This window comes from Pygoscelis adeliae, unplaced genomic scaffold, assembly GCF_000699105.1.
Source record: "Pygoscelis adeliae isolate BGI_AS28 unplaced genomic scaffold, ASM69910v1 Scaffold230, whole genome shotgun sequence".
Taxonomy (NCBI): domain Eukaryota; kingdom Metazoa; phylum Chordata; class Aves; order Sphenisciformes; family Spheniscidae; genus Pygoscelis; species Pygoscelis adeliae.
The window spans coordinates 37,293-64,359 of record NW_008823914.1 but is presented as its reverse complement, the minus strand read 5'-3'; the positions used below and the strand labels follow the sequence as shown (position 1 = coordinate 64,359).

The window sequence follows — 27,067 nt, the reverse complement described above, 5'->3', positions numbered from 1 at the left end:
TGTCTGCTGCCGGCCACATATGGTATTTCCCCTGCATCCTGCCTCTTGCTCCTCAGAACTTTGAGGTAGAACAAAACAAAAGAAAACCCCAAAGGATATGGTGAACATTTAAAATTACATTAGCCACTTCCTTTCAAATAGAAGGCAACTGCAACTGAATGAGGAGGTAACGAAAAACAGCTGGTTTGTCTAGGTAAGAGAAAGAAAAATTAAAAAACCCATCTCAAAAGGCCCTGGACAAAAACAACACACGTGTTTGCAGCTGAAGTGAAACATCGCTGAGCAAGCCTGCGCAGTGACAGGTTTTTTGTTTTTTTTGGGTTTGTTTTTTTTTTTTTAATATACTCCGGTTCAGCTACTGCTCTCCATCCCTCGCTTTCACATGCACAAAAACCAGACTTTAAAAAGCCCCCGTACAGCTGCTATATAGATGCTTATTGCATTAAACTGAATAGCTTTCCTCCCCCCTCTATTTCTTAAAAAGAACCTTTCCCCCCTTGTTACACACTGAAGACTTAATAAACAAAAATTTAAGTGCTGTTTTATGGTATGTTATTTTAAGGGAAAGGAAGCGAAGGAGAGGGCTTTCCCACAGTTCGTTGTTTTTTTGCCAGCATCGCAGACTTTCAGTTTCAAAATATTTCCCACATTAAGAAATAGTCTTTTCTGTCTTAATTTAGTCAATATTCAGACATCAAAATGATAGTTTCCTTAGCCAGCCCTAAAGGTACCCAGGACACTCTGGCCATCTCCTGTTCTGCCTTGGATGTGGGGGGGCTTCTTCTCCCAGGTTCCCTTTCCCCTGCGCAGGGAGGAACGTCACTGCACCCCCCCACCACATTCCTCTGCAAAAATGCTCCCAATTTACCTTTTCAGAATAATGTTCAGCTGGAAGAGGTGGATAGTCACATTGCTCTATTTTTTGGCAAAGAGAAAACAGGTTCATTTTGTCTCCATAGAAAGGACTCTGAAGAGCTGCCATCTGGAGAGAAAAAAAACAGACGATATTTCAGAAATGCAAAGGATTTAATAGCCCTCAGTCCTGCTGATTTGCAAGAGCAACTTTTGTTGTTTGACAGTGAGCAAGTGATGATGTTGCTCTTTGAGACCGTCCACAGCCAAAGTTGCTCCAAGATCATGACAGGTTTGCATACCGTCACAGGGCGGGTGCCAGGCCCACCGCCGCACACTTCCCAATGCCCCGCCATCCTCGCGCGCAAGCGTGAGCCAACGGAGTTGCAGCAGCAGCGCAGAGCTCCTCCTGATCTGCAGCACCCATCCCCATCAGAGAAGCACCAGTGCCAGTCGTGCCCGCTCAGCACAGCCAGGCCCCTGCTCCAACACCGCTTTACAGTGCACCCCGAGACGCCAGCCCCCGTCCCTGCCTCCCGCCGGAGCTACCCGTGACCACGACACACAGCCACTGGGCAGCACCGAGCCTGGAAAAGTCTCTATGTTTTCCTGCCACTGTGATTCTTTCTGCCCAAAACATTTCAGATGTGGGACTCTGGGTGTACACAAGCAATTCTACAGGTACACAGAAACCAGTACCTTTAAAAAAAAAAAAAAATCAAGAAATAAGATGCTTGAACTGTAGGGCAATCAGTTAGAAACCAACTGGCTCAAAGATGACTGTGAAAACCTCTCATCAACACAATCATCTCTTTAAAAAGTAGAAGCTCTTCTGTCTTTGGTAACATGTCATGGTTTCAATCTTCCTCGGTTAACAACCATATTCAGTTCATTTGCGTTCTGCGACTGGTAGATTTTTAATAGACTGCTACAAAGAATAAATTGATTTTTTTTTGACATTTAGCTACCTAGAATACAAAGAATCTTATAAGCATGAGCAATGTACTTCAGCCTTTAAAAAAAAAAAACCCAAATGACCTCAAAACAAACATCCCCTCCTGCTGGAAATCTGCTATTTAGAAAAGAGTATCCCAGGTAGATTTGGGAACGAAACTACTGAAACTTTTCCTAATCAATCTGGTCTTTTTCCTCTTTCAATTCTGTTTTATGAATCCAGTATTTGCATCTCCAAAAATATGACAGATGTCCAAGATAAACAGGCAAGAAGAGCATGGTGGAAGGCTCTGGGTGGGGAAGAATTCCTTCCAGGGCATGCAGAGACTCCTTACAAAGATATGTTTATATTATACTTATGTCTCAGGAAGGAAACTGCATCTTTGTGTGTGCAAAACCATTTACACTGCAAGTTCTCAACCAGGTTTAAATGAACACTGAACGATGAGCCTCAGGAAAACAGCCGCAGCAACACAGGCACTTTTGAACTTACAAAATGTGGCTTAAGTCATGTCTGTTAAAGGTACACACGATGAGCTAAGCACCTTCTCTCTTGCTTTCCCACACCACGACCCAAGCCCAGCAGACCCACCCCGTGGCCACTGGCCATGCCGGGCCCATCTGCTTGTTAGTCCAGGGTGTTACTCAAGTGCTGCTTGTCGCTGCTTGTCACTCCCACCACCTGTCAGAGGCAGCCCCACGCTGCACAGCAACATCTCCTTCTAATGAAGCACCACTGGGTAATTGTGGATATTCTCCACTCTGTTTAGATCTTTTTAAACCATTTTGCTACAAGCTGCATCAAATCAGCAAGCTTTTCATACTGAGGCCAGCTGAAGTTGATGCTTCTCACTGTGGCTTTAATAGGGGGTTATTTGATGATTATTAGTCTTTTGCTCATTACCACGCGCTGTGAAAGCCATCTGAAGAATGCTGTCTTGTTGCTGACACACACAGCAAGCTCCCAGCAGAATTAGAAAGAGTCAATACTTGATCCTCCACTCTATTATCCTGCAGTTAGGAATCAAGATTGATGGATTATTAATGATTTGGTGACAGGCAAGCAGGTTTGATTAGGGCAGGGTTTTGAAATGCTGCATTTGGGCTGGATTTCCAGCTGCAGGACATGGCCCAGTGCAGAGGCATCCCCGAGCCGCTCGCCCTGGGCACCACAGGAGCAGGCTGCAGCCGGGAGCGTCTTACCGAAACTTCATTACCATTAACACACATCCAAGTGTTAAGCAATGCAGGACACATCAAGATAAACTATCCTTGGTTTAAATCATAAACCTATCTTTTAAATAAAGTTATTATGTTTCTTCCTTGCTTATTTGCAAGACAAATCGGTTACTCTGTGAAATCAGTGAAAACCCGCCTCAGCTGCAGGGGGTCACCTTGCACAACACAGCCATGCAGAGGTAAGAGACCCTCTGCAATGAGTTCTGAGCCATCACAAGAAGTAGCAGGATATATTCTGGCCAAATCTCCCTATGTACCACCAGACTAAAATATTTTTCAGGAAGCTCTTCCAGAGGTATTTATCAGATATCCAGAGAGGCTTATAAATAGCAGTACAGAATATACAAAAGTACCCAGATTACACCAAAGAACACAACGAACTGAGTACACGGCTCCCAAAAACATCTCAGAAAATTCCAGGCTTGTTTTCTGTCTGTAATGCTTCATGTAATGTACCTTGAGGTATCTGCTGTGCTAGCGACATATACTGTGCTTTGCTGCAGGCTGAGTGAGAAGAGGAATTACGCCTCTAACAGCTGCACAAAACAGCGGGTTGGGAACAGGCACACTTTCACACCTCTGTGGTTTCACCACTATTATCAGTAGCAATGTTAAGCTATTCCTCATAACCCTACAGACCTGAGGTTGAAGAGTCGCCCAACAGGCTTGTGAACAGAGCCCCAACGGCCGGGTTAGAGCCCTGACAGCCCAGCGCTCGTGGCCCCTTGGAAGTTTTTGAAGGCAAAAGGTGAAGTTGTACCGCTGTTACTTCATTACTGTCGTAACAGTAGCAGGCAAATCAGTGGGGAAAAAAATTACAGACTCCAATTAGAGACTCTAATCTCCAATTAGAGATTGATAGCAAACTGCTCTCAATCCGTTAAAACAAAACTGGAGAGCCTGGCATGCAAGATTGTTCCAAGAAAAACACTAATGGACGCATTAGGGAAGGTGCAGAAGGCAATCAAGGGTTAAACAAGGTCTCTCAGATTTCAATACAAACATCAATAACGCCAGTAAGGTTGGAAAGGATTTTTCAATTCCCATTAACTTTTCTTTCCAAGTCTAGTTAAGCGGTCATGTGCACAACAGGAGGAACAAAAAGGAAACAACACGGGGTTTTGGAGTGGTAAATACAGGGAATGAAAATGGGAAGAGATGGCACACACGTTCTGACTGGAACAGTCAGGTCTGCGGGGGTCGTGACCACAGGCGCTCCAAATATCTCACTAACAACAGTTTGTGATGCTACATAGGGGTTTGCTCCTGACATTTTGATTAGAGCAATTACCACAGGACAGCCAGATCTCCATTTAAAGTGACCACCATGCAGTATGACTGGTTAAAAAATACGTATACATAGGAATCACTGTTAGTGTTTAAATTGATCATCGTGGCAGAACTGCTAAAGTCATTGCTTGTAGCTATATTCTGGGAATTAACAACTTATTTTTATCCCCTCCAAGTTATCTTGCTGACAGATACCTAGAGGAAGTGAGGGATGAAGACAGTTACTACTATATTGATAAGATTTAATAAAAATCACTGTACGATTATCAATGTCAAAGTTAAGTGGTGCTATGTGGCATCACATCCCAAACCCCTCAGTGTGCCCTAAGTGGATTCCAGTGGACATGCGTGTCTCTGAAGGCAATTTGTACATTAAATCTCTCTGCAGCTTATCTACACAATCTATCTGGAGAAATATCAGAAGTGACTCATAACCAAACAAACATCACTTCCTTACTTTTAAGCCAAATGGAAGAACATTCTTGTTACAAGAAATCAGTGAAGATAAAATACAGCTCCTTCAAAGACATACAAATTTGATTTTTCATTTTCCAAATTCTAAAAAGTTTAAAAGTCAAGTAGCTGTTTATCTGCTGAACACAAAATTGGTAACTATCCAGTCCTCCTTGGAATTTGCAAGATCTCACAGCTCCTGTTCACAAAAGTTAAGGCTTACCTACGTAGGAAGTAAATTTAAAAATGCTTCACATGCCAAATCTTTCACGTTACTATAGTACTGCTACTCCTACCAGAGAATTATGTTTAGTGCGCAATTAAGTCAGCTTCTTGAGATATAAGGAGTACCAAGACTACCGTACCATAAGGGGACCATATTGCCTGCAACAAAAACATATCTTAGCACAACGCTAAATATTTCTCTCTGCATAAATCTGGAATCCCATCTCCAGCAGAGCTCAGCCTCAGAAGTGACTCAGAGCAGCCTGACAGAGAAGCTGTACACTACAGCAGCAAACGAGTAGCGGTGTGCAACTGGAGCGACTGACTGTTATTGATAGACTTGGCAAGTCCAACACACCATGGCAGGGCCAAAGTCCTCAACTCAGCAAAGCCTTAAACTGAGATTTCCTCTTCAGGCCCAATACATGAAGTGTACCTGGAATTGTTCAGCATAATGAATTACTGGGAGCTCAGGCTTCCTTCCCCTCTGTTCCCACAGAAAAGTCTCCAAATCCTTTTTCAAACGCCACCAGCAGACCCAGGTACATACAGCTATACTGTACCATTCCAGTTTTCAGTATCTCATTAGAAGCATTATAAGCAAAACCATCCTTTATAAAAAATACCAGCTTTTCAATGGTACGTTGCTGCTGCTGCTGCTTCGGGAATTACTAAAAGTCTCTTGAATTCTTTCACTGGAGGTAATGACAATTTGAGGATAGACACAAAACCATTCAATTTAAGTTCACAATTTTCCAAATACTTTTGATCAAGTACTTATCAGGGTGCCTTATGCCCTTTCTCTCCCTCCTATCCCATGGAATTTTAACAATAAATCAGTGATACAACCATGTCGGGCTCCAGTGTCTCCACCAAAGTGGATCTTCCCTTCAGCAGACCTAGTGGCTATTTGCTCGGATACCAGTAAGGCCAACACTGGGACTTGACACTGCTCATGGTGACTTATGGGGCATTTATGCTAGACACCCACATAAAATCTTTTTCCTTAATTAAACTCCATGCCATGCCAAGTGTATAGGAGAGTCAGCAGTTGTGAGCAGGCTGCCTGAAGAGCCTTTATGTCATGGTGGAAATAGTGTCTTTGGATGGACACTGGTAGGAGGATAAGAAGAATGGATAGTTGCAGGATTTTTTACCCCCAAGAGCATTTTCTGGACCACATTCAAGTCCATAACCACATCTGGGCCAGCTGTGCTGCTGTCTTACATGCGAGAAGCAAAGGGCTGTTAGAGTTGAGCCCCCAAGACTGCTTAAGTCCCTCTAGCAGGATTTTATCCATTTATTTCACCGAGTTTCCAGCACCAATCTCTCTCTGAAGATGCACACCACATGGCACGTTCCCACCATGCCAACAATAAATCAGCACCTATCAAACTGTATGACTCTGGCCTTGGTAGCACACTGATGACAGCAGGTTACCTCACTGAACAAGCATTTAGTTGTATTAGATGAGTGTTCTTCCCCAAAATACATGAACAGTGACAAGTTACAGTAAAATTTACTTTTATACTGTCTTGTCCTAAAAGGTTTGTTTAATCAACTACCTGAAGTACATGCTTACCTATAGTAGTTTTCACATCTGATGTGCTCACAAAATAAACAACATTTCTGTTTATTCTCTAAGTCCATGTGGTTACAAGAAGTTGTAGTGAGAAGCAAAATGTCATCAGTTCACATAATTTATTATCCAAAGAGAATGTGAACAATATTCTTATTACTAAGTACACCAGGAATTTTTAATTCTCTAGGCTGGGATAAAAAGCTTTCTAAATGTTGACATGCACTTTCACTTGAATTCAAAGATGCATACATTTAAAAAAAGATTAAGATTAGATTATAAAGGAGTACAAAGACTGTTCAATACCCTTTGATCCCTGCTAAAAATTAAATCACAAAACTCAAAGTACTATGATTATAGCTTTGATTATAGCTTTTTTATATATTACATGATTATATGCTTATAATGATTATATTTGATTATTGATTATATTTGCTTATATTATGATTATATTATTTTTATAATTATATGATTATACCTCTTAAAATCATAGCTTTTAAGAGTTGCACACTAAGCGCAGGGATGCCCCATCCCTGGAAACATTCAAGGTCAGGTTGGACGGGGCTCTGAGCAACCTGATTAGTTGAAGATGTCCCTGCCCACGGCAGGGGGGTTGGACTAGATGACCTTTAGAGGTCCCTTCCCACCCAAACTATTCTATGATTCTGTAAGTGTGTAGTTCATACAAAGTGAGCCTGCTTTGTATCTGTGCATTTGGCTAGAAGACAATGTACAATTAGAAAAAATTCCAGCTATAGTCTAATAAAGCTAGAGAAACCGATTTCACATTACATAAAAACTGTTTTGTTTTTTTTTTTTTATTGAAAGTGCCCACAATTAGAATACTCCAATTGGTCAGAATTCAATTTAACAAACCAGAAGCTTACATGCAAATGAATTTGCTATTTTAAAAACAAATGCAGTATTCAGGAGAAACTATGAATATGCTAGTATGAAACTATGAATATGCTGCCCTAATAACAGCTCTGCTCACAGTAGGAAGAAGAACGCAGTAAACTGGCTTGTTTATGTCTATTATCCTCAACATCTACTGTGACCAAATTAACTTTGTGTAAGTACTGTGCTGTACGGCACAATCCCTTTGTCGTTCATGCTCAAAAAGCACATGATGAGCACAAAAAGAGTTAATTTTTCATAAGGTTTCTCAACAATTAAGCTAAAGTAAGCTTGACCTACTCAATTCCTGTACTGTATTGTGTGGTTAAGACAAACCTGGGGAAAAAAAAGTTAGAAGATACTTGCCTCATACAATAAACAGCCCAAAGACCAGATATCAGATTTAAAGTTATAGCCGTTTTCATGTATTCTTTCTGGGGACATATAGTATGGAGTTCCCACTGTAAAAAACAAACAAACAAACGAGGAGTTATCGTCTTAAAAAGTGACTGTACAACCTGTATTATACAGAAGTTTGACTTCATTAAAGGATTAGGTTTAGCACGAATAGCTAATTAGAAGAGACTGGCACAAAAATTTGGAAACAAATCATGGTTTCGAAGGTGTAGAACCAAATGTATCATCACATACAGAGCTGGAGGACTGGTGAACATTACTAAAAGTATCTTCTGTATTTTTGAGATTTGAGGAACGTTTTCTTCCCCTTCCAGTCTTCCAAGTAGCTTCAGACTGCCTCAGACGGACAGAGGAGGATCATCCTCCTTTGGTTCACTCAACAGCATCGGAACTGCAAGTTAGGTGTCATGAATGTACTCTGCTAAAACAAGAATCCCGTGACAGCGTATCAACGTTCACCTGACACACACTGCACTAGCAGCATGACAGAGCGGCTCCAGATATGACGGGGGACCCTTTTTAAGAGTTCAGGAGACCATTTACTGCAGCAGAGAAATGGAAGTAACAAGCCCAGCACCAGACAGGTATTCAAAAACTTTCTGAAAGAACCAAGATAATCATTCCGAACTTTAAAATACCGCTCCAACTTACAGTCACGTCAGAAGCTGTGGGATTTCTATGTACTTCCAGAAGTCTATATTTTATCAAAAGAAATTTACTCCAGCATTTTGGACAGGAGTTACAGGAAATTATTAATAAATTCCTTACCTCAAAAAGGTTCTTTTTTAAATCCTAAATAAGTTTCAGTTGTGGTACTGAAAATACAAGACATCCTGGCAGTCTCAACTACATCAAATAATCCTCAGATACATCATTTATTAAAACATCCAAGGACTTTACATGCTCTCTCTTCTCCTGCTTCCCCTGCTTGCCCGTCCCCTGTCAATTTTTTTTTTTTTTCGTTTTGGCATTCCAGTGTATCCTTCTCCTAATTAAAGAACTTTCCTCACAAGATGGCAAATATTTAATTTGCCTGTAACATTCAGTTTACAATTTCTCCATTTGAAATGCTGACTGCAGACAGCTGGAAGACTAATAAGCAGATGAAGTATGGTGTTAGACGTGGAGGGGGAAGAACAGCCACCAGCTTCCCCCAACATTCCTAAGGAGGGGTTTGCACACTGTAGGAAACAAGTTCGTTCTGGGGTAGAAAGCAACAGCTTCCCAAAAGGCAAAAATCAGCTCCTGCCGAGTGCACAGATGACCCACCACATAGCTGCTGCCATCAGTGCTATACCTGAACAAAATCACTTTGGGGTCCCTCCAGCTTACACCACGCCGTACTAAGTATACATGCGAGTCCAAATCTTAACTGCATTCCTCTGTCATCCAGAAAAACTAAACACAGGCTAGGATCCCTTTGATACAGGCACCGTACAAAAAAGATGTTTACAGCCCCAAAGAATTCACAACACGTATATAAACCAAAACACAGAGGAATGGTTAGAACATGGGACAGTGCCTGAGGAGTCAGACAATAACATCCGAACAGAAGCTGGAAATCAGAGAAATACAAAAATCTTTTCTTATGTTATTTAGTCAAAACAAAGAGCATTGATTTGAAATTAGTACTGTCAATGCTAGCGTGCAATTATTCAATTTACCTCAAAGCATTCCCAACATCCCGCCTTACGTAGGTCTTGCTGGAAGTATAGATGTCATATGCACCAGATCCTCCTAGTTTACCCCATTACTAAGTCTCTACTGTATCAGCATTCTGAAGCCCTAAGTTTTCTGTGGGGTAAACTGGGATCACGTTGCACCAGCTACTCCACCTTAAATACTCACGGCATTTTCTTTCTCTGGGGTGAAAACTAGGCAGCTTACCTCAAAACAAAAACACCACCACTCCCCAACGCAACATCCTTCAATCTTTATTCTACATTTCTGTCATGTATTTATATGCCCAAACCTTGAGTCTACTGAACCTCAACAATTTTTACTCAGAGCTATTCAGAAACGTAGCATATAATGTGAAATTAATTCTATGGCATTGGTGTGAAACATAAGATGTTACAGGAATACATATATAGAACTCCACTTCCCAAAACAGACCAAGTAACCAAGAAAGGGGACCACCTCCCTGACTGGCTCATTTATTTGGTCCCCCAGGACCTTCAGTAATCAGCTGCCCTATATGATAAACGCAGCTTACGCTTGCAGTCATTCAAATAAGAAATTATTTCACTTTCAAGGTGAAAGAGTACCCTAACGAGAAATTACATTTTTGCAAATTCTATACAAACTACAACACAGGAAAAATAACACATGGAGATTATTGTATTTCTATGCTCAGTAATATCATATCCAGCCTAGGAGCATGCCAAACTGACATTGTCCCAGATCTGGCTGGTTTTAATTGCCAGTGAAAGGTCTCTATGTATGGATGAGACCAGAGTTCTCATAATAGTTAATAATTCTTAACAGACTGCACAGAGTAACTTCACAGAACACCAAAAGCAGACAGGCCTCATTCAAAGAATCCAGCAAGGCTTTCCATGGATCTCTCCCATGTGCATGCAAGATGCACACAATGGACAGCACAGCTCTCCAAGTAATTCCCACACGTTTGCCAGATTTCTGTACAAGAACCAACTTGGTTGGAATAGCACCGATTCATTTTCCTGCTTAAAAATATGCAGCTGCAGAAGAAATGGTGATTCATTATGTGAAGTTCTTGAAGACAGTTTTGGAAGTCCCCACCGAGCACCAGTGTGTAAGACACTTCCCTACCTTCAACTTCACAGTGCTGCTGCTCTTCTCAAATCTGCCAGGAGAGTTAACAGAGCAGATGAAGCAGAAGACATGCTAGCCCTTCACTGACAGCAAGTACGGGAGCTGAGCACGGGCAGACAGCAGCACGCAACTGGCAGGAGGGAACACAAAGATTATTCCCACTCTTGCTCCCTGAAGTCTTCGTGCTTCAGAGTGCTGGTGCCAGGGGCGGCCTCTAGCCATTGCTGTTCTTGCGATCTGTTATTCTGGGTCACTGCGCGACAAGCTGAGAGCAAATAATAACGTGTGGGCTCTAAAGTTACGGCCTTGCCTTCCATGTTAGCAGGGGTCTGCTTGGTAGGCTAAAATTGTCATTTCAGATAATGCCTCAAAACGACCTTCGATCAAAGCAGAATGACAGGGTTTATAATACGGATGAGTGCGTTATAGCCCATATTTGATTTTCTGTGCATTAGTCTGTTCCATTATATTAATATGTCTGTGGAGCAGTCCACGCCTGAGCTGATTTTATGAAGTCTACCTTGCACATTTACCTATCATTACTGTAGTGTTGTCAGCAAATGTACGAACAAGCAGGTCTCTGCGTTTCAGAACTGATGCATTAATTTTTAAATAACTGTCGTGATAAAAGACTGACAAGCCCAATCCTCTTTATGGCCTGTCCAACATTACGTGGGAATCTCCTGTAATGAGCATCTTCTAGAAAACCGCACAAGGCTTCCAGCGCAATCAGTCGGGGCTCACCATTGCATTACATTAGTCAATTTGACAAGAATAGTCTAATCCGAGACTATTAATCAGAAACTTTCTTTGGCATTTGCCCTGCTGAAAATACGAAATATTGTTCAAATTCAATATTAATCACCAGCTGGTAGAGTAATGCCTTTAAAGTTATAAAGGTCGCAAAACGGTAGAGAAGATTATGACTAAGTAAGCATTCTTCCTGTTCTATTCCTGAAAGTCGAAACACTTCACTTGAATATCAGCATACTTCAGCAATACCAGAACATTTTTTCCTACTCTCCCCAGCACTGTCTGTGTGCACAGCTACAACACCCACACAAACCAGAACATCTCTGCGATATCTGCAACACCCAAGTTAGGGAAATGCTAATTATTCCAAGTTAGATTAAGAGCAGAGTCTCATTTCACCAGGAAAACACATAGGCAAAGGCAGAAAAGTTATTCCAGAAATAAAATTCAAATTCCTTTGCTCTCATATATAGTTTGAATTAAAAGCCCTACCTGTGCAACTACAGCAACGAGTGCGCATAGGTACTCTGAGCTGAATTCCCACATCTGCCAGAGAAACACCCAGGTAAAGAGCTACATTACTTCTGAATTCAGCAAGTCTTTCACTACACAGGGAAGATCGTGCTCACTCGTTTTAAAAATGTTTTTCAGCTTGAATCAGAGGAGTTGTGTTGTTGTGAAAGTGACAATGGCCGGGTTATTAGTACAGTCACACACAGGATCGTTATTTTCTATACAGATCTTCTCCCTGTGCAAATACAGTTCAGCCAGGGATCAATGCTTCCTGTGAAATTCATCCTTAGCTGCACACAGGCAGAAACAAGAGAAAATCTGATTCATATTTTTAGGAAGCTCTATCAAGAGTCTCATTCACTGAATTTAATGTACCACAGACGAGTCTCTTGCCACAGCAGTCTCCCACACCTCTAGGCAGACTGTCATTAGACTGAAATCAGTGCAGAGTATTTCCAAATATTTTAATAGGCTGTGTACATTGGGGTTTTTTAATGCTATAAAAAATAAGCATCTCTTGAAATTAATCAAACTCCATAGCCATATTTGGCTGCAAAGTACAAGAAGAACAAGTGATAAAGAATGCTTTTATTGTTCTGCCTTCACCAGCACCTTCCAGCTAATCTTTAATACTGAGCTGAACAGAGTTTCTGAATCTATCATTTTCTTTCTCACAGCAGGGAACAGAGTTCTGAATATGAAAGAACCTAACAAATTCTGACCTTTATTGTATCTTTACAGAGTATTCCCAGTTTCAAACCAAGAGATATCAGAGCGCAACGCAGGCCTCAAAGGGGTAATACTGATTAAAGCACTCCTTCGTTCTAGAGATGTTCCAACTCCTGTCAAAACAAACTTTGCAATGTTTTGAAATACTTGTGATTTTTGAAACATGCTCATTACAAATGAAAAAGGCAAAGAACTATGCTCAAAAACCTAAGATGCCATCCATGAGTAACAACAAACCACCCAGTTTTCAAAATAATAATTAAGTATTTCCAGAACTATTAGCTTAGCTTTAACAGGTAAGACACACCATTACATATTCCATGAACATACATACAGTTGAGAAAAATATTTCAGTGTGTTTTAATAATATCCGGTGGTGCAAACACAGCAGGGAGGCAATTCTACTTGAAAATGAAAGTCCACAACTCTCACCTGTCTCACGTCTCCAGACATGCTTGTAGGTTACGAAGAAAAATTTACAGCATTATTTAAAGGGAGTCTAGTTCATAAGTATCTGTTTCTAAACGCTTGCATTACTTGGGATATATTTCCAACAAGAAGGCTGAGGTCTTTTCCCAGAAGGAGATTTTGGGAATTAGCTCAACTTTTGAGAATTAGCTAAAGTGAAACAGTGATCAAAGGCCCTAAAATACACTTTAAATTCCTTCAGATCTCAGTGTGAGGTACCCCCACTAATTGTTTGGGGGGGGGGGGGGGGGGAGATTAGATCTGCTTATTCTTACAAGAGAATAAATATTTTGTGCATAATATTGCAGCTGTTTTTACAAGACCTGTTGCTCTAAGCTCTCTATTTTTTTCTTATTAGTATTTAATTACATACACAACCCTACCGAAGTCCCTATAGTTTTTTCGTTTTGTTTTTTACACGTAGGTAGTACAATATACCTGCAGTAACTCTGCAGCAATCTTTTCTTCCACAAATATTGTACTACAGGCACAGACCAGAAGGGCAAAATTTCTCAAAATGCACAGAATATCAGCTGTTGAAATTTTACATGAATTTCTTGTGTCCGTTTTTTCTTAACAAGTACTGCTTACTAGCCCCTTGAAGTACTGTGATTTTGTTTCAGATGGCCAACTGGCTTTGCAAGCAAAAGAAAAAAAAAAAAAAGACAAACAGTCCATTTATAAAAGAGGTCTTCTCATGACTGCAGTTACTCCCTGTTCGCCCTCATATCCAACAAGGAACATGCAACACCCCACGTACTCCAATTCACGGCTATTTGCACGTTCTAAACTGTGAAGCTTTGACTTATATGCATCCCCCAAAAGGAAAATCTGCTCCAAGTTTATTCTTGTCCAAGAATAAATAATAAATCATCTGCTCCAAAACAAGACTGTTCTGTGTAAAACTGGTTTTTGCTTTTGGTTTTTTTTTTTCTTTTCTCTCTTTTCTTCAAAATGTAAAGCCAATCAGAAGCTTTGCATAATGCCAAGTTTATGTGGCTAAAAGTGGGCCTTATACCAGTTCACAATAAAGTTATCCATTTTAATATTAATGGAAATTCTTTATTTTACAGCTCCTAGTAAAATCTACCAGCTTACTGTTAAGTTTTCCAAAGTCTATGCAGTTTTTAAATATGCTCTGCTATTTATAATTTTTGTCTTATAATTAATTAGGTTTTATAGCAAAATTAATGACTTAAAACTTTCTAACAAGCATATTAGAATAGCCTTAACTGACAAGATATTCCCCTGGATGCCTGCCTGAGATCAACAAAATAAATAATGGACACAATCAAACATTAAAACAGACAAAAAAATGCTCCTAGCCCTATTAAATCTTGAATGAAAGAGATGACACCTGGAAGCACATCACACACCAGTACTGTAAAATCAACCCAAACTGCATGGTGTCACACACCCGAACTCCAGCATCCAGATGTCATTTCATCATTACTGGGTGCAAAGCCCTGGGTTAAGTATAGTCATTTTCTGTAGTGAAACAGCCTGTCAAACAGGTATCATACGGCTCCTCTGGGGAAAAAAATAACCATACAAATGAAATGGGGGGAAAAAAAAAGACTATGAATGTAGTAAAATGCTCGCATTATAAACTGCGTAAGAACAGGTTGTAAAAGTTTTTCAAGAAAATAGTAAGCAGTACTGAAAAAAGAAAAATGAAAAACATTCGTCCTTATTTCATGCTGAATTGCTCCGCCATTCCCTCTTACGCCCCCCAATAAAATGAAGTTTTGTGATATGCAAGTCCATCTCCATTAAACTAAATCCTGGAGCTTCTGCCACAGGGGAGCTTAAATCAGGGAAGGAAGGACGGTAAGCCACCACGTTGTAACAAGGAGTAGTAAAATTCACCTTAGCTACACTCACTACCTTTAAAACATGGGAGTTGTCTGGTAAAGGCTGTGCATGAAGAGCTCTCCCTTATGGAAAAGTATCTCCTGCCTTCTCTCCCAAGTCATACAGGGAAAAGGGAAAGCGGCAGAAGAGGTGCCACCTGGTGAATTCACCCACCCCCTCCAGCCGGTTTCTGGTGTTTCTCACCCATCCCACAATACTGCTGCCTTTCCCAACGCAGTTTTGTTACTCAGTGAGACAGGAGGTGTCCATGCTTCCCCTCTCGCAGGTCTGCCCGTGGAGGTTTTCCAGGGGCCAGGGCTTTCCCTGCCTCACAGTCGCCCCCTGCCCCGGCAATGCTCCCGACTGGCTGTGCCGCCAGTCAGGCATCCTGCCGTTGCTCCGAGCAAGGCGTTTGCCTGCATCTCGCGAGCTGTGTATGGGCAAATCTTTCATTTTTCTTTCATTACCCCGGCATGTACTGTCACTTAATTTTTATGTATGCAATCCTTCCTGACAAATATGATCTGCTGCCTGGTAATTCATCTGACGTTCATTCTGTTCCTTGCTCTAATTACGGCTCTCATTCCTGACGCGGCAGCGGCCACGCTGCCGCAGCCCAGTGGTACACCTGTCAGACGGGTCGTGGTACTGCCTAATGCCCTTTTATGCCAGTCTGATGCTAGCAAATACAAAGAAAGAAAAAAATTAGATGAATATATTTGCATAAGCCGCGTGTTCAATTCATGGGTCAGCAGCCAGAGAAATTGTGGTTCAGGGTGGTTGCCGGGGCAACACGGCTACGGGAATTGCCCGGCATCGCAGCCTGGGTCCACGCGGGTACCACACTCTGGTTTGCAGGGTGTTCATCACTCACGGCTACTTAAACAAATGTCTTAATTAAACCAAAACCAAGATCAGTAGAATTCCCGCTGCTACAAAACCCATATGTCTGGCAAATTACAAAAAAAAAAAAGCTTCAAGTCTGCATATTTTTTGATTGTAAAAATGTTCTTTTTACTTGGATACAAGAACCACTGGAATGGTGGTGTGTCCATCCCTCCCACAACACAACACACTGTCTCCAGTATCACTCACTGCTACTCCTTTAGTGTTTTGCACCTTATTCACCTGTTTCCAGGATGCTGTTGATTTGAGGAAGGGCGAGGTTCATACAGAAGAGGCTCAACTCTTCCTACACGAGCTTTCTCAATTAAGAGAGAGCAACCCTGATAAAGGTCACAAGCTTGGCTTACATGTGCAGCCAGTTTCCAAGCCCCAATTTATTCTTATTAATATAATAACTGCAGCAGTCAAACTAGGTAAGATCATATAATTAGACATGATCGTATTTTTGCCTGTTCAGATGGCGTGATTGTAACTTTCTGTGAAGAGGATTTATTTTAATCTATGAAGTATAGTGTGTGTATATAACCTAGGATAGCTTTTGATGCAAAGAGAAATCTCCTAATATTTTATGAAAGTAAACTGTAGAAATGCCTTTTTTTTTTTTAAGCACACACAAAATAAGGCATGTATCTTCCCTTCTTGTGTACTGAGGAGCCCCAGTGTTGTTGGCGAGTATTATCAATTAAGTTTGTACGCATATAAGAAACAAATCAAGCAAGACTCACACTCAGCGGAAGACATTGCACAAATAGTGAAACAAACGCGTTGTGTTCCAAAATCTGAGAGAGCTAAATGTAAAAGAGCTTACATACTGCACTAAAAGCCAAAGTTCTTCTGCTGCTGTAACACAGAAGTACCTTTGTGACTCAAAAAATTGAGATCCATTAATAAAAATGGAAAATCAGTCGCCTCTCAAGAGGTTACAGACACAATTATGAAATACTTCATATTTAAGACTTAAAGAATGAACTGTATATACTGTATACTTTTCTATAGCATTGTAATTAATGCTAACAGTAAAAATGAGGGAGAGAGGAACCCAGATGCTCTAAACCAGTCAACTTAATTTCAATTCCCAGAAAAATGGGAGGTATAATCATGCTACTTGTAAAACACAGAAAAAAGAACAAGAAACGAATCATCATCATCATGACTGGTCCACAAAACATCATGACAGATGATATAATTTCTTTCCATGATAAGGTTAAGAGGCTTCAGAGGGAGGGAAACAGAAGCAACAGATGTATTACAATTTCAATGCTTTTATCAAAGGCTTATATAACCTTACTTATAAGCAAACTGTTAAATCTGTCTAAATGAAACTACTTAATGGATGCAAAATTGGTTGGAAAAAACAGTTCCCTGTCAAAGTAGAAGGCTACTTCCAAGTGAAGTCCTACAAGACAGTGATAGCTCTGGTTCTGTTGAACACATGCATTAACAACAGGGGACCGTGGCAACACTATTGCCTTTGTGGATAACAAGAAGCTGGGATGAACCAAAGCACAGCAGAGTACTGAATAAAAATTCAGAGTGATCGCAAGTAAGAGTCTGGGAACGGTTTACAATTCAATAAGAATAGAATCATAGAATCATTAAGGTTGGAAGAGACCTCCAAGATCATCGAGTCCAACCGTCAACCCAACACCACCATGCCCACTAAACCATGTCCCTAACCGCCTCATCTACACGTCTTTTAAATACGTCCAGGGATGGTGACTCAACCACTTCCCTGGGCAGCCTGTTCCAATGTTTAACCACTCTTTTCAGTAAAGAAATTTTTCCTCACGTCCAAAATAAAAGCAAGGTACTATGCTTTGGCAAGAACAATTAGTTGTACCAACAGAAGAGCAGGAAAACAACCCTGAGATATGGGGAAGACATTAAGAAAACGTGGATCTTTAAAGCCTAAGCTGAGTTTCAAGCGAAGTCCCTTTTTGGAACAGATGAACCGTGAGGGCTTTGAACGCTTCCATCACCTCAGACGACAGTCACAACCCCTGTTCAGGATAAGACTGCTGATCAGCATCTGCTAAAAATGGTGGTGGTGTGACATCTAATTCCAGTAAGCAGAGTGCAGGCAAACATGCCATTTACAAGTGGAAAAGTTGCATTTGTTACATTTGCTATAAATCATACACTTACCAGGCCAGACCTTCCAGGAAAAAAAAATATCAAGTGGAGTTTTAAAACAAGAAATACCTGTTAATTTCATATGAAGAGTATTTAAAATACGTATCATAGCAAACATAGTATGCATCCACTGAATCAAGCTTCTGTCATAGTAAGAGGACAGACACCATTTCTTTTGAACATCACAGCTGACAACCGTACAAGTACCATCTTACCTAAGGAATGTGCTGCAGTGGTTTTAGAACTAAAAAACCGGCCTAATCCAAGATCTCCCAGCTTCACCACCCCTGTGGCTGTTATAAACACGTTGGCTGGTTTTATGTCTGCAAAAAGAAAAAGGTAAAAGGTCAAAGCCTCAAAAGGTTATTTGGTTCTAATACTGCAACAGAAACATAGCCTGGAGCACGCTCTGTACAAAAGAGGCTCGAGCAGAACTGTGTTTCTTTACAGCTTTGATAAGCTCAATCTTCCGAGACTTCAAGCTCTGCACATACACAAAAATCAGAGTATACTTCCCAGCACACAAGAAATACCAATGAGGGAAAAATGTAGGAAACAGCACAACAGAATAGAGGCAACCTCTTTAAATGATGGAAATCAAAGAAATGAGTCCGCTTCTCTTCGGAAATGATCGTTTTCTACAGGAAACCGTACTGCCCGCCATGGTCCCCTCGCACCAAGGGCAAATTATTGTCCCACATACACATAAATTCTGGGCTCTATACAGCCCAGTTTGTTCATGGAGTGTAAAAATTACTAGAACCCCAGTTTCCCAAGCAGTCATGTCAGGATTGAGTTAGTGAGGCTCTTTCCTCACGTTAAAGCAGACTAAATGCGAGACGCTCCAAATTTCAGCCACCAATTACAGACCTAATTCAAGTACAACTGATAAACCACATCAGGGCATGTATAAGGAGCAAAAATGGTATCATATTGCTGGAAAAAAAAATAGTGAAGAATTCACTACTTCAAAGGATAAAGGAAATAACAAGCAGCAGAGATTGGTATTGGTGCCTTTTGGAATATTTGCATTTCCCAGGTCAAGTCCTTCAGAAAGCATTTCATTTACACTGAAAGCAGCAACATAATTTTTGGATAGAGCTCAAAGTTACAAAGAGTTCTAAGACAAGAGATTCAAAAATAAGTAATGAAAACTGAGAACAGGTTATGAAAGTATGGGGCATATTTGTATTAACATTTCAGAAAAGCTCGCAAGACAGAAAAACCTCTTTTAAACTCTCTAAGGTCACAGCTAATATAATGAAGACTATTTCTTAGAGTTCACTGTATCCAGTAGTCTCAGCATTTTACTTCTGACACTTTTCTAATGGCAAGTTTGACACTTCTACTTAATATCAGTGTCTGGAATACAAAGCAGCTCATCTTCCTAATACCATACTCACTTCGGACTGAATCCTTTAACAATGAGGCAAAGAGACAGAAGGAGAAATCCATCCTGCAAGCTCCAGCCTCTCTAAACATGCATTGGCTGAACATCAGCATAATTGTTTTTGAATGTAGGCGCTTACTAATTGGAACATTATATTATTATTCAGTGAAAAGAGACTGAATTAATGTTACCTCTGTGCATCACCCTGCGGGAGTGCATGTGTTCAACTGCACTGCATAACTGCACAAAATATTTCCACACCGTCCTTTCCGGGATTAACCGTTTCTGCTTTTTAAAATACTGTGGGAGGAAATAAATAAAAAGATCAGTGAAAAAGCAACATATTTGACTCGTTCCTGGACTTGTGTTAGTGAGTTGCAGGTTGCTCATGTCTTCCAGATCTGCAGCAGCACGACTTTCCTTCTGATTAGCTTTTAACTCCTTCTCTCTGTATGTAAACTTCAATGCAGTTCACTAATTAACAACTGTTATGAAAAATATGCTTAAATAGGTTTGACATTTTTGAATGGACACCAATTATAATTAGCATTAATCTCCTTAATTACCTTGCAAAACATATTTAATGCCTCAAAACAACAAATGTCTCAAATATTTTGCCTTAACAAAAGATCATTAAAAAAAAAATCTTGTAAACATTCATTATTGTACAGTCTATTAACAACAATAAAGAAATCTGTTTCCCCTTTTTAAAAGATGGCCAGAACATCAATAAAGTATCCATGTTTCTTCTGTGATTAGGTAGAACAATATATTCTACTTCATACGTAATAGGAATATTAAACTAAATGAACTATCTCTAGTGAGATAGAAAGACACTACTGATCAAGAGACACAGATCTAGAAAAAGACTGTTTTGTGTGTATTTATGCAGCACCAAGCAAAGTCGAGTCTGGATTCAATGGACCTCTGGGCGCTAATAGCTCTCAAATAAAATAATCTTAAGCATAAAGCACACAATATGAAGGAGTGCAGCATGGATGATTCTCTGGAATACTGAAGTCTTCTTCCCAAGCAACTTATTACAGGAATGAACAACCAGCTGCACACTTCAGTGAAGGCTAAACATTATGTATCTTCAACTACTCTTTTGCCATTTCAGAAATGCACAACAGCCGTGCACATCACACGCAAAGCATGACCGCCTCCTCCACGGCATCCCAAAATCGCACTACTTCAGATTACTGGACCCTGACTTCTCATTGCTTCCTGCTGTGCTAGCTACTGAGACAGTTCTTCATCCAGAGCATTAACAAAACACACATAATACATTTCCGGAGGTTTAAGATTTATCCTCATCCTTTGATATACAAGGTGTCGTTGGATAACGACTGTCTCTGAAACGCTGTACACCCTTCTAGCACACTGCAACTGCATTTCTTTTGCATCGTACCCTTGAGAATTTCCACCAGCAGCATGCAAGAGCAAGAACAAAGGAAGGGAATTGGTTGTTGCCCCTTTCTGCATCTTGCACTTTTTCCTCCAAGTACAGACATCTGATGTCCATTGTCACATTTTATATTTTATGTGAAATGCTGTTACTGGCTCATGTTTGACTCAAGTAATGGCAAATTTTCTTTTGCAGATCAGCTGTGAAGGGGCATGACCGTGCAATTCCCCAGGCAGCAAATCTGACAGACTGCAACAGTTTCAAACCAAAACTTCATAGAGAGCACAGAGGAATTACAGAGGGTGAGGGATAAAGTGCTATATACATGATAATATTATTTAATTCTCATTAAAGTATTTAAGAGTAGATATGCAAGACCACAAGTGATAATGTTCTAAATGTCATGTCCAATAAGATTCGCCTGACATTTACAAGAAAGCCCCAACTCTCCAGTGGGTTATCCTGCAGCACTCTCTTACCTCAGCTTTACAATACCTCATAAATAATGCAGGAACGAGGGGCGTGACAAAGACAGTCCCTGTTTTTATCACTCTGGCACCTTCAGAGTGTTGTTACTGCTGTTCCTACCGCCTCGCTGAAACTGAGAATCCTCACATAAGCTTAAATTCCCAAGGGACGAGTGGGGCGTGGGGGTGACACAGAGGGGCAGCAGGCAAACTCCACTTCTTCAGTTAAAGCTATGTTGAGGACGAGACTTTTGTTCTTGTTTTTAAGTTTTTTTTTTCCTTTTATTAAAAAAAAATGGAATTCAAATATTTGCACCAATGGAAAAACATCATTTATATGACCTTGAAAAAAACTAGTGCATCTTCTTCATGCCTGCAATAGACACGTGGGAAAAGAGACCAGACTGGGGAGTGCTGGCAGAAAGAACAGAAGTTACAGTGCCGTTCAAGTTATCAACTTCAGAATCTACAAATTATGTTTTGGGAAATGTAACTCCTATTTATAATGACATAAAAAGTAATTTTAAGAAAATTAAATAACCAACCCTGATAGATAAATGAACATATTTATCAGTAGGGCAAAGTTTAAACTAAAAACCGTAAATGACAAAAAAAAAAGCTAGTATTTTATATGACGATATCTAACAATTACGTAGGTAAAACTTTTTATAGGCTAAGATTTAAAAGTCAAGCAAAACACTAGCACATCCCATGATGATCACAGCCCTAACTCCTGCTCTCACAATCCTCACTTTTTTTCCATCTTTAACCACAGCTACTAAAAGCCTGAGATAAACTGCAAGTTTCCCAGAATCTGTTGGGAAAAGGGTAAAACATACGAGCAGCCACAAGAAAACAGTGAAAGATAAAAATACATGAGCTCTCCCCGGGCAGAAGGACAACCCTCAGTGAGCACAACCAAGACCCTGACACCCGCGGCTGCAGGAGGCGGCTGCCTCTGGCGCGAGTCACCGTGCAGTCGAGGTAGCAGCACCAGCCCGCACGCACAGCTTCGGTCACCACTGGCTCATCTCTCGGGTTCGGGGCAGATCTGACCATCGCTCCTGCTACTGAGAGGCTGCGGAGTAAGGCCATATCCGGAATTTTGGGGCTCTCCCCTTGAATGGCTCTGCCAACTGCCTGTTCCCAGCTCACTCACCCAGGGGGACTCTCCTATGAGATGGAGCAGATTTTCATGGATACTGTAAATTTAGCCGCTGACTATGGACTAAATGGATAACTTGTTTGACAGCCTTTGGCCTAGTGCCTCATAGCTCTGCTGGCAAAGAAAACAAATCTGTTAATAAGATATTTTAACTGTGACAACAAGGAGGAGGAGAACTTTCCAAACATTCATTTATGATAATTACAGAATAATGATGGCAAAAAACCAGGTAAAACATGGAGAGAAGGTTGAGAGTGCTAACAAACATGATGTAACACATCTGTTCTCACAAGGGATGTACGTCTAAAGATTAACACGTCAAAGAAAATATAAAAGCAGGTGGTAACAGCTTAACTAAAGCCGGTTTGCAGCAATACAAGTATTCCTAAGAGCAACATAAGAGAAGAACAAGTACTTGAAACATTTTCTCAAACCCAAATCCCCATTGCAAAGAAAGTCAATATACTTTCTGAGTGTCTTCAGAGTGGCAGACAGGCTATGTGAATAGTAAATCTAACAATAATTAAATGTCCCCATCAATCACAGACTGGATAAATGAACCTTGCGAACACCACACACGTCCCACCAAATCATACAGAGGCTTGCTCCCTTCCGGGGCAGCGACTAGAAGCAAGTGGCATAGCCTGGTGTATTTAAAATGCCACCAGACACTTTGGTTTAGGCTCTGGAAGCACCCTGTGGGTGTGTAAAACCACAAGAGGAGACTAAAAGTGCTTTAGCACAGATGTGCTTACCCCCACCGCCTCGTGCCTCTGCCTAATTCTGAAAGTTTGTAGCACCTCTAGAACTGACACATCCTTACCTTAATCATCTGAGAGAGGTCACCAGCATCGGCCAGTTCCAGGACAATGTTAAGTTCATTGTCTTCAATAAAAGAATCCAAATACTTAATTATATTGGGGTGGTTCAGTTGCTGCAGATAGCGGGAATGCAAGAAGAAAATGTGTAACACTGTAAGTAACGACAACTCCAAGATACAATACCTGTACTGTTTTTTTTAATCATTATACAAAACAGCTCATAATAGGTGCAACTACAAACTGTGCTCTGGGTTATTATACACAAAAATCCTGTAAGAAAAATCATTTATCGCAAGCACAGCATAATAAAGTTGTCTTGAGTAAAAAGCAATACGGCCCAAAATAGGGTGAAACTGCTTTTAAATATTTTGCGAATTTACAACAGAAAAGGCTATGTCCTGAAAGAAACTTTGTTAAGCAATAACTGACTTTTTCCCCGTTAAATATAAAAACGAACCCAACTGTTGGGGTACAGTACTCCCTGAGATCTCTTTGCCCCTTAGAATAAGAACAGAATTAAATTAAAACTTTGATGGAGGAAAATAATGCACAAATTGCATAAGTCAGTCTATTTTTCTGATTATTTATGCTTGCATCTGCACTAATTACTTTCTTCATTTCAGTATAGCTTTTTCTTATATTCACAACTGGTATTTTAATATTTTTTTTTTCCTCCTGTGTTTCTTAAAAATTTGCATCTTTTCAGATTGTTACGCTTTACTCACAGGACTAAATTAAGAAACAGGCTCAACAAATTAAAATTTCTGTTTTAATATTTTATGTCTGAGTTTCTTAAAGTGGAAAACTGTAATTGCTTAGAAGATAATGTAGTATCTAGATCTCTCTATTCACTCTCTCTTGCTCATTTTGCATTAGATTATCTGTCTTGTGCTCTTAGAAATGCAGTCAATTTAGAAACTACTAAAGTGAGCATTTCATCTACTAAACAGCTGTGACTCAACCTGTCTATTCCAGGGGTTACAAAGCCAAAAGAAACACTGTTATGATCCATCATACTAATCACTCCTCTCTGCATGCACATTAGGGGATAGATTCTCCTTTGCAATGCCTCGACACTAGCGCGCATTAGCGTTAATGGGATCCATGTGCAGGCATCAGGAGAAGAACATTCCCACAAGACCAAGCCTCAAATAAATAAATAAATAAATACCCCAGGCCACCATTTCTGTTGAAATTTCTTTTAAGTGTCTGCTCTCAGGTACATTGATCAAAGATCAACTTCCAGCCAAAAAAGCACTGAAATCACAACCACTGACACCTAACGCAGGGTTACCCTTCTCCCCCCACATCGTCACAGGCACTGTCCATCATGGCACACCCGATGCATACGGCTCTTGCAGATACACTTAAGCCTATCCCTAGGCATCGGGAAGTTCAAGCAGCCAAACAAGCCTTTTTCTAAGCCTTGGCACCACGTGCCAATAAAACACATCAGACTATGACAACTGTAACAAGGAATGAAGACTGCACACCTCTGAAGAGGTATAACAAAACCCAACTTACTCAGACCCAAGCATTGCTTAACTGATATCAAGATTTTAAACATATTTTTTGTGACAGTGCGTACACACTTTTTACTGATGGTTTGTATTGGTTTGAAGAAACTCATTAGATCTGAAGAGGGGTGTCTCTTCTATTACGATGAAGTTTTATAAAATTAAAAACAAAGAAGCAAAACACCCATGCCACCACACTAATTTCTGTGATCACTCTTTTGATGAGCAGGTCTCTGAGGACTCCCATTTCAGCAGCAGAAGCTGACACCACCCTCTGCTGAAGCTGAGCAGAGGGATGAGTGTTCTAGAAGGAGCCTTACTAGACTCTCTTCTTTGCTGGAAAGCACAGCAGACTGCCCATGACCTTATTGAGGTGTGAATGCAGACGTACGTGTTTTTCCTACTATTTATTTCACTGCGCTTTGAACTCTGTTTTCCCAGAACAGCCAGGTAGACCACGCTGGATAAGCCAAACTTCCATTCTCCACTCTCCCTTTTGTCAATCTTATTTTAAATAAATATAAAAATAACTCCAGAGTCAATATAACTATTGTATTTGTTTGTGGCATGGAAAAGACTATCTGAAATTTCTTTCGTCAGAAGGGAAGTATATTCATTCTCACAAATCCTTAAATGCACAAAAGATTACAAACACATTATCTTGGGTTAATGACATTTCCAATTTCTTTAATGCATCCTGAAAGTTTGATGGCAGTTAAATGCCTGATGTGTATGCACAGCAGCACTGTCAGCAAGAGGCATGCGGAAGGGTAAGGCAGCTCTAAACGAGCGAGTGTGGGTGCTGGCAGCCCAAACGCTGACTACAGCCATATTACTGAGCTGCTTTACCTGAACCTTTTAGCCAGAATTACACTGAAAGTAAGATACAATTTTGTCTGGCTTCTGTTAAGTTTTGAATAATTATACTTCATTTATTAGAAGTCACAAAAAACCCCACCCCCCTTTGTTTCCGTGGTCACACAGAAGTCTTTGATCAAAAAAGACAAAGTATTATTTTGTCAGGGATGGACTACAGCAAGTTTGTGCAATTCCTTCACAAATTCCTCAACGGTCTACATTAAAAATAAAAACAACAAAGAAAGAAAAGCTCTTGCAGCAAGTTGTTTTAGTAATAGTCTATAAATACGTCATACTAGACACCAGTTTAAAAGTAACAAGAAAGTTTTAAAAATATGAATATCCCATATTACATGGCCAGACACTAGACAATTGCAAGGCAGACATACTTCACATCAACAGTGATGAGAAAGAGTTAAATTGAGCAAGTTTTAAACAGACTCTGAAATACTGTGCTGAATTGGGTCCTTACACATTTTACACTTTCTAGACAAGAACAATTATCTTAATTGATAAATTTAGGAAGTGAAAGATACTTTACCTTTTAATATAATGACACTAAAAATGCTGAAATTAAAATTATTGAGAATAAGTCATTCATTTGAGAAAAATACACCTGTCCTACTTTCCTGAAGCTGCACATACACTATTCTAAAGGAAACCAAAATGTGAAAAGCTCACAACAGAACAAGAAACCCCATGAAATTTCATAAAAAGCCAGGCCAGAGATCACACGTACTGTGCAGCAAGAACTGAAGTTTCACTTTTAAAACTTTTTCCTGCTTCCAAGCACGGACTATTCTGCCCCACACTGCATAAATGGTAACATCTACTGCCCAGCTCTGAGAAGGGACCTGTGTCTTACTCTGATGCAGCAGCTCTGAAGCTTTGAAATAGACTTTTCACTACTGTCCCAGCACATCCACGTGCAGACCTTCAGTTACTTCTACGAAGCTGTGAGAACAGGCAGCATGGGAGCGATCAATTAGCAAAAGATGAGTTGCAGATATATTGATTTCACAAGTTATTCGTCTTAGGGCACGGAGCGACACGCACTCCAGCTGCTGACACTGACACACCAGCCCTCCCCTGCCTCCAGACAAACCCCGAGTAACTCTGCCTGGCCGCCCACGGGGAACACCCTGCGTCTGCACTGGGTTAGCAAACACGCTGACCAGAAGAGCATCGTTGGCTCCAAAGTTGGCAATTTCAACTTTGATTACTTTTTACTTATTATCTGCTGACCTTCTCAGAAGCTGATCTACATGCATCTTGAATAAAATTCAATGGATTTTGTTGGCTCTGACTTGAAAACTAGTAGTCACTTGAAGAAGGTGAGCTATAGGCAATGTTAAGAAATAGATCCCCTTTGCATCTGTAATA

The 27,067-nt window shown here is 40.4% G+C and overlaps 1 protein-coding gene across 2 annotated transcripts in view; it reads right to left on the bottom strand.

Annotated features, from left to right (window-relative positions):
* The window catches only part of NEK6 (NIMA-related kinase 6), a 43,095-nt gene that overhangs the window by 3,770 nt on the left and 12,258 nt on the right, over positions 1-27,067 (bottom strand). For both annotated transcript variants that reach the window (XM_009318763.1, XM_009318769.1), the window contains exons 4-8: positions 23,312-23,422; positions 19,640-19,748; positions 18,274-18,381; positions 7,856-7,950; positions 869-982 (exon numbers count right to left, since the gene is read on the bottom strand). In XM_009318763.1, coding sequence (XP_009317038.1) covers positions 869-982; positions 7,856-7,950; positions 18,274-18,381; positions 19,640-19,748; positions 23,312-23,422 — 537 coding nt within the window. The remainder of the gene's footprint in view (positions 1-868; positions 983-7,855; positions 7,951-18,273; positions 18,382-19,639; positions 19,749-23,311; positions 23,423-27,067) is intronic.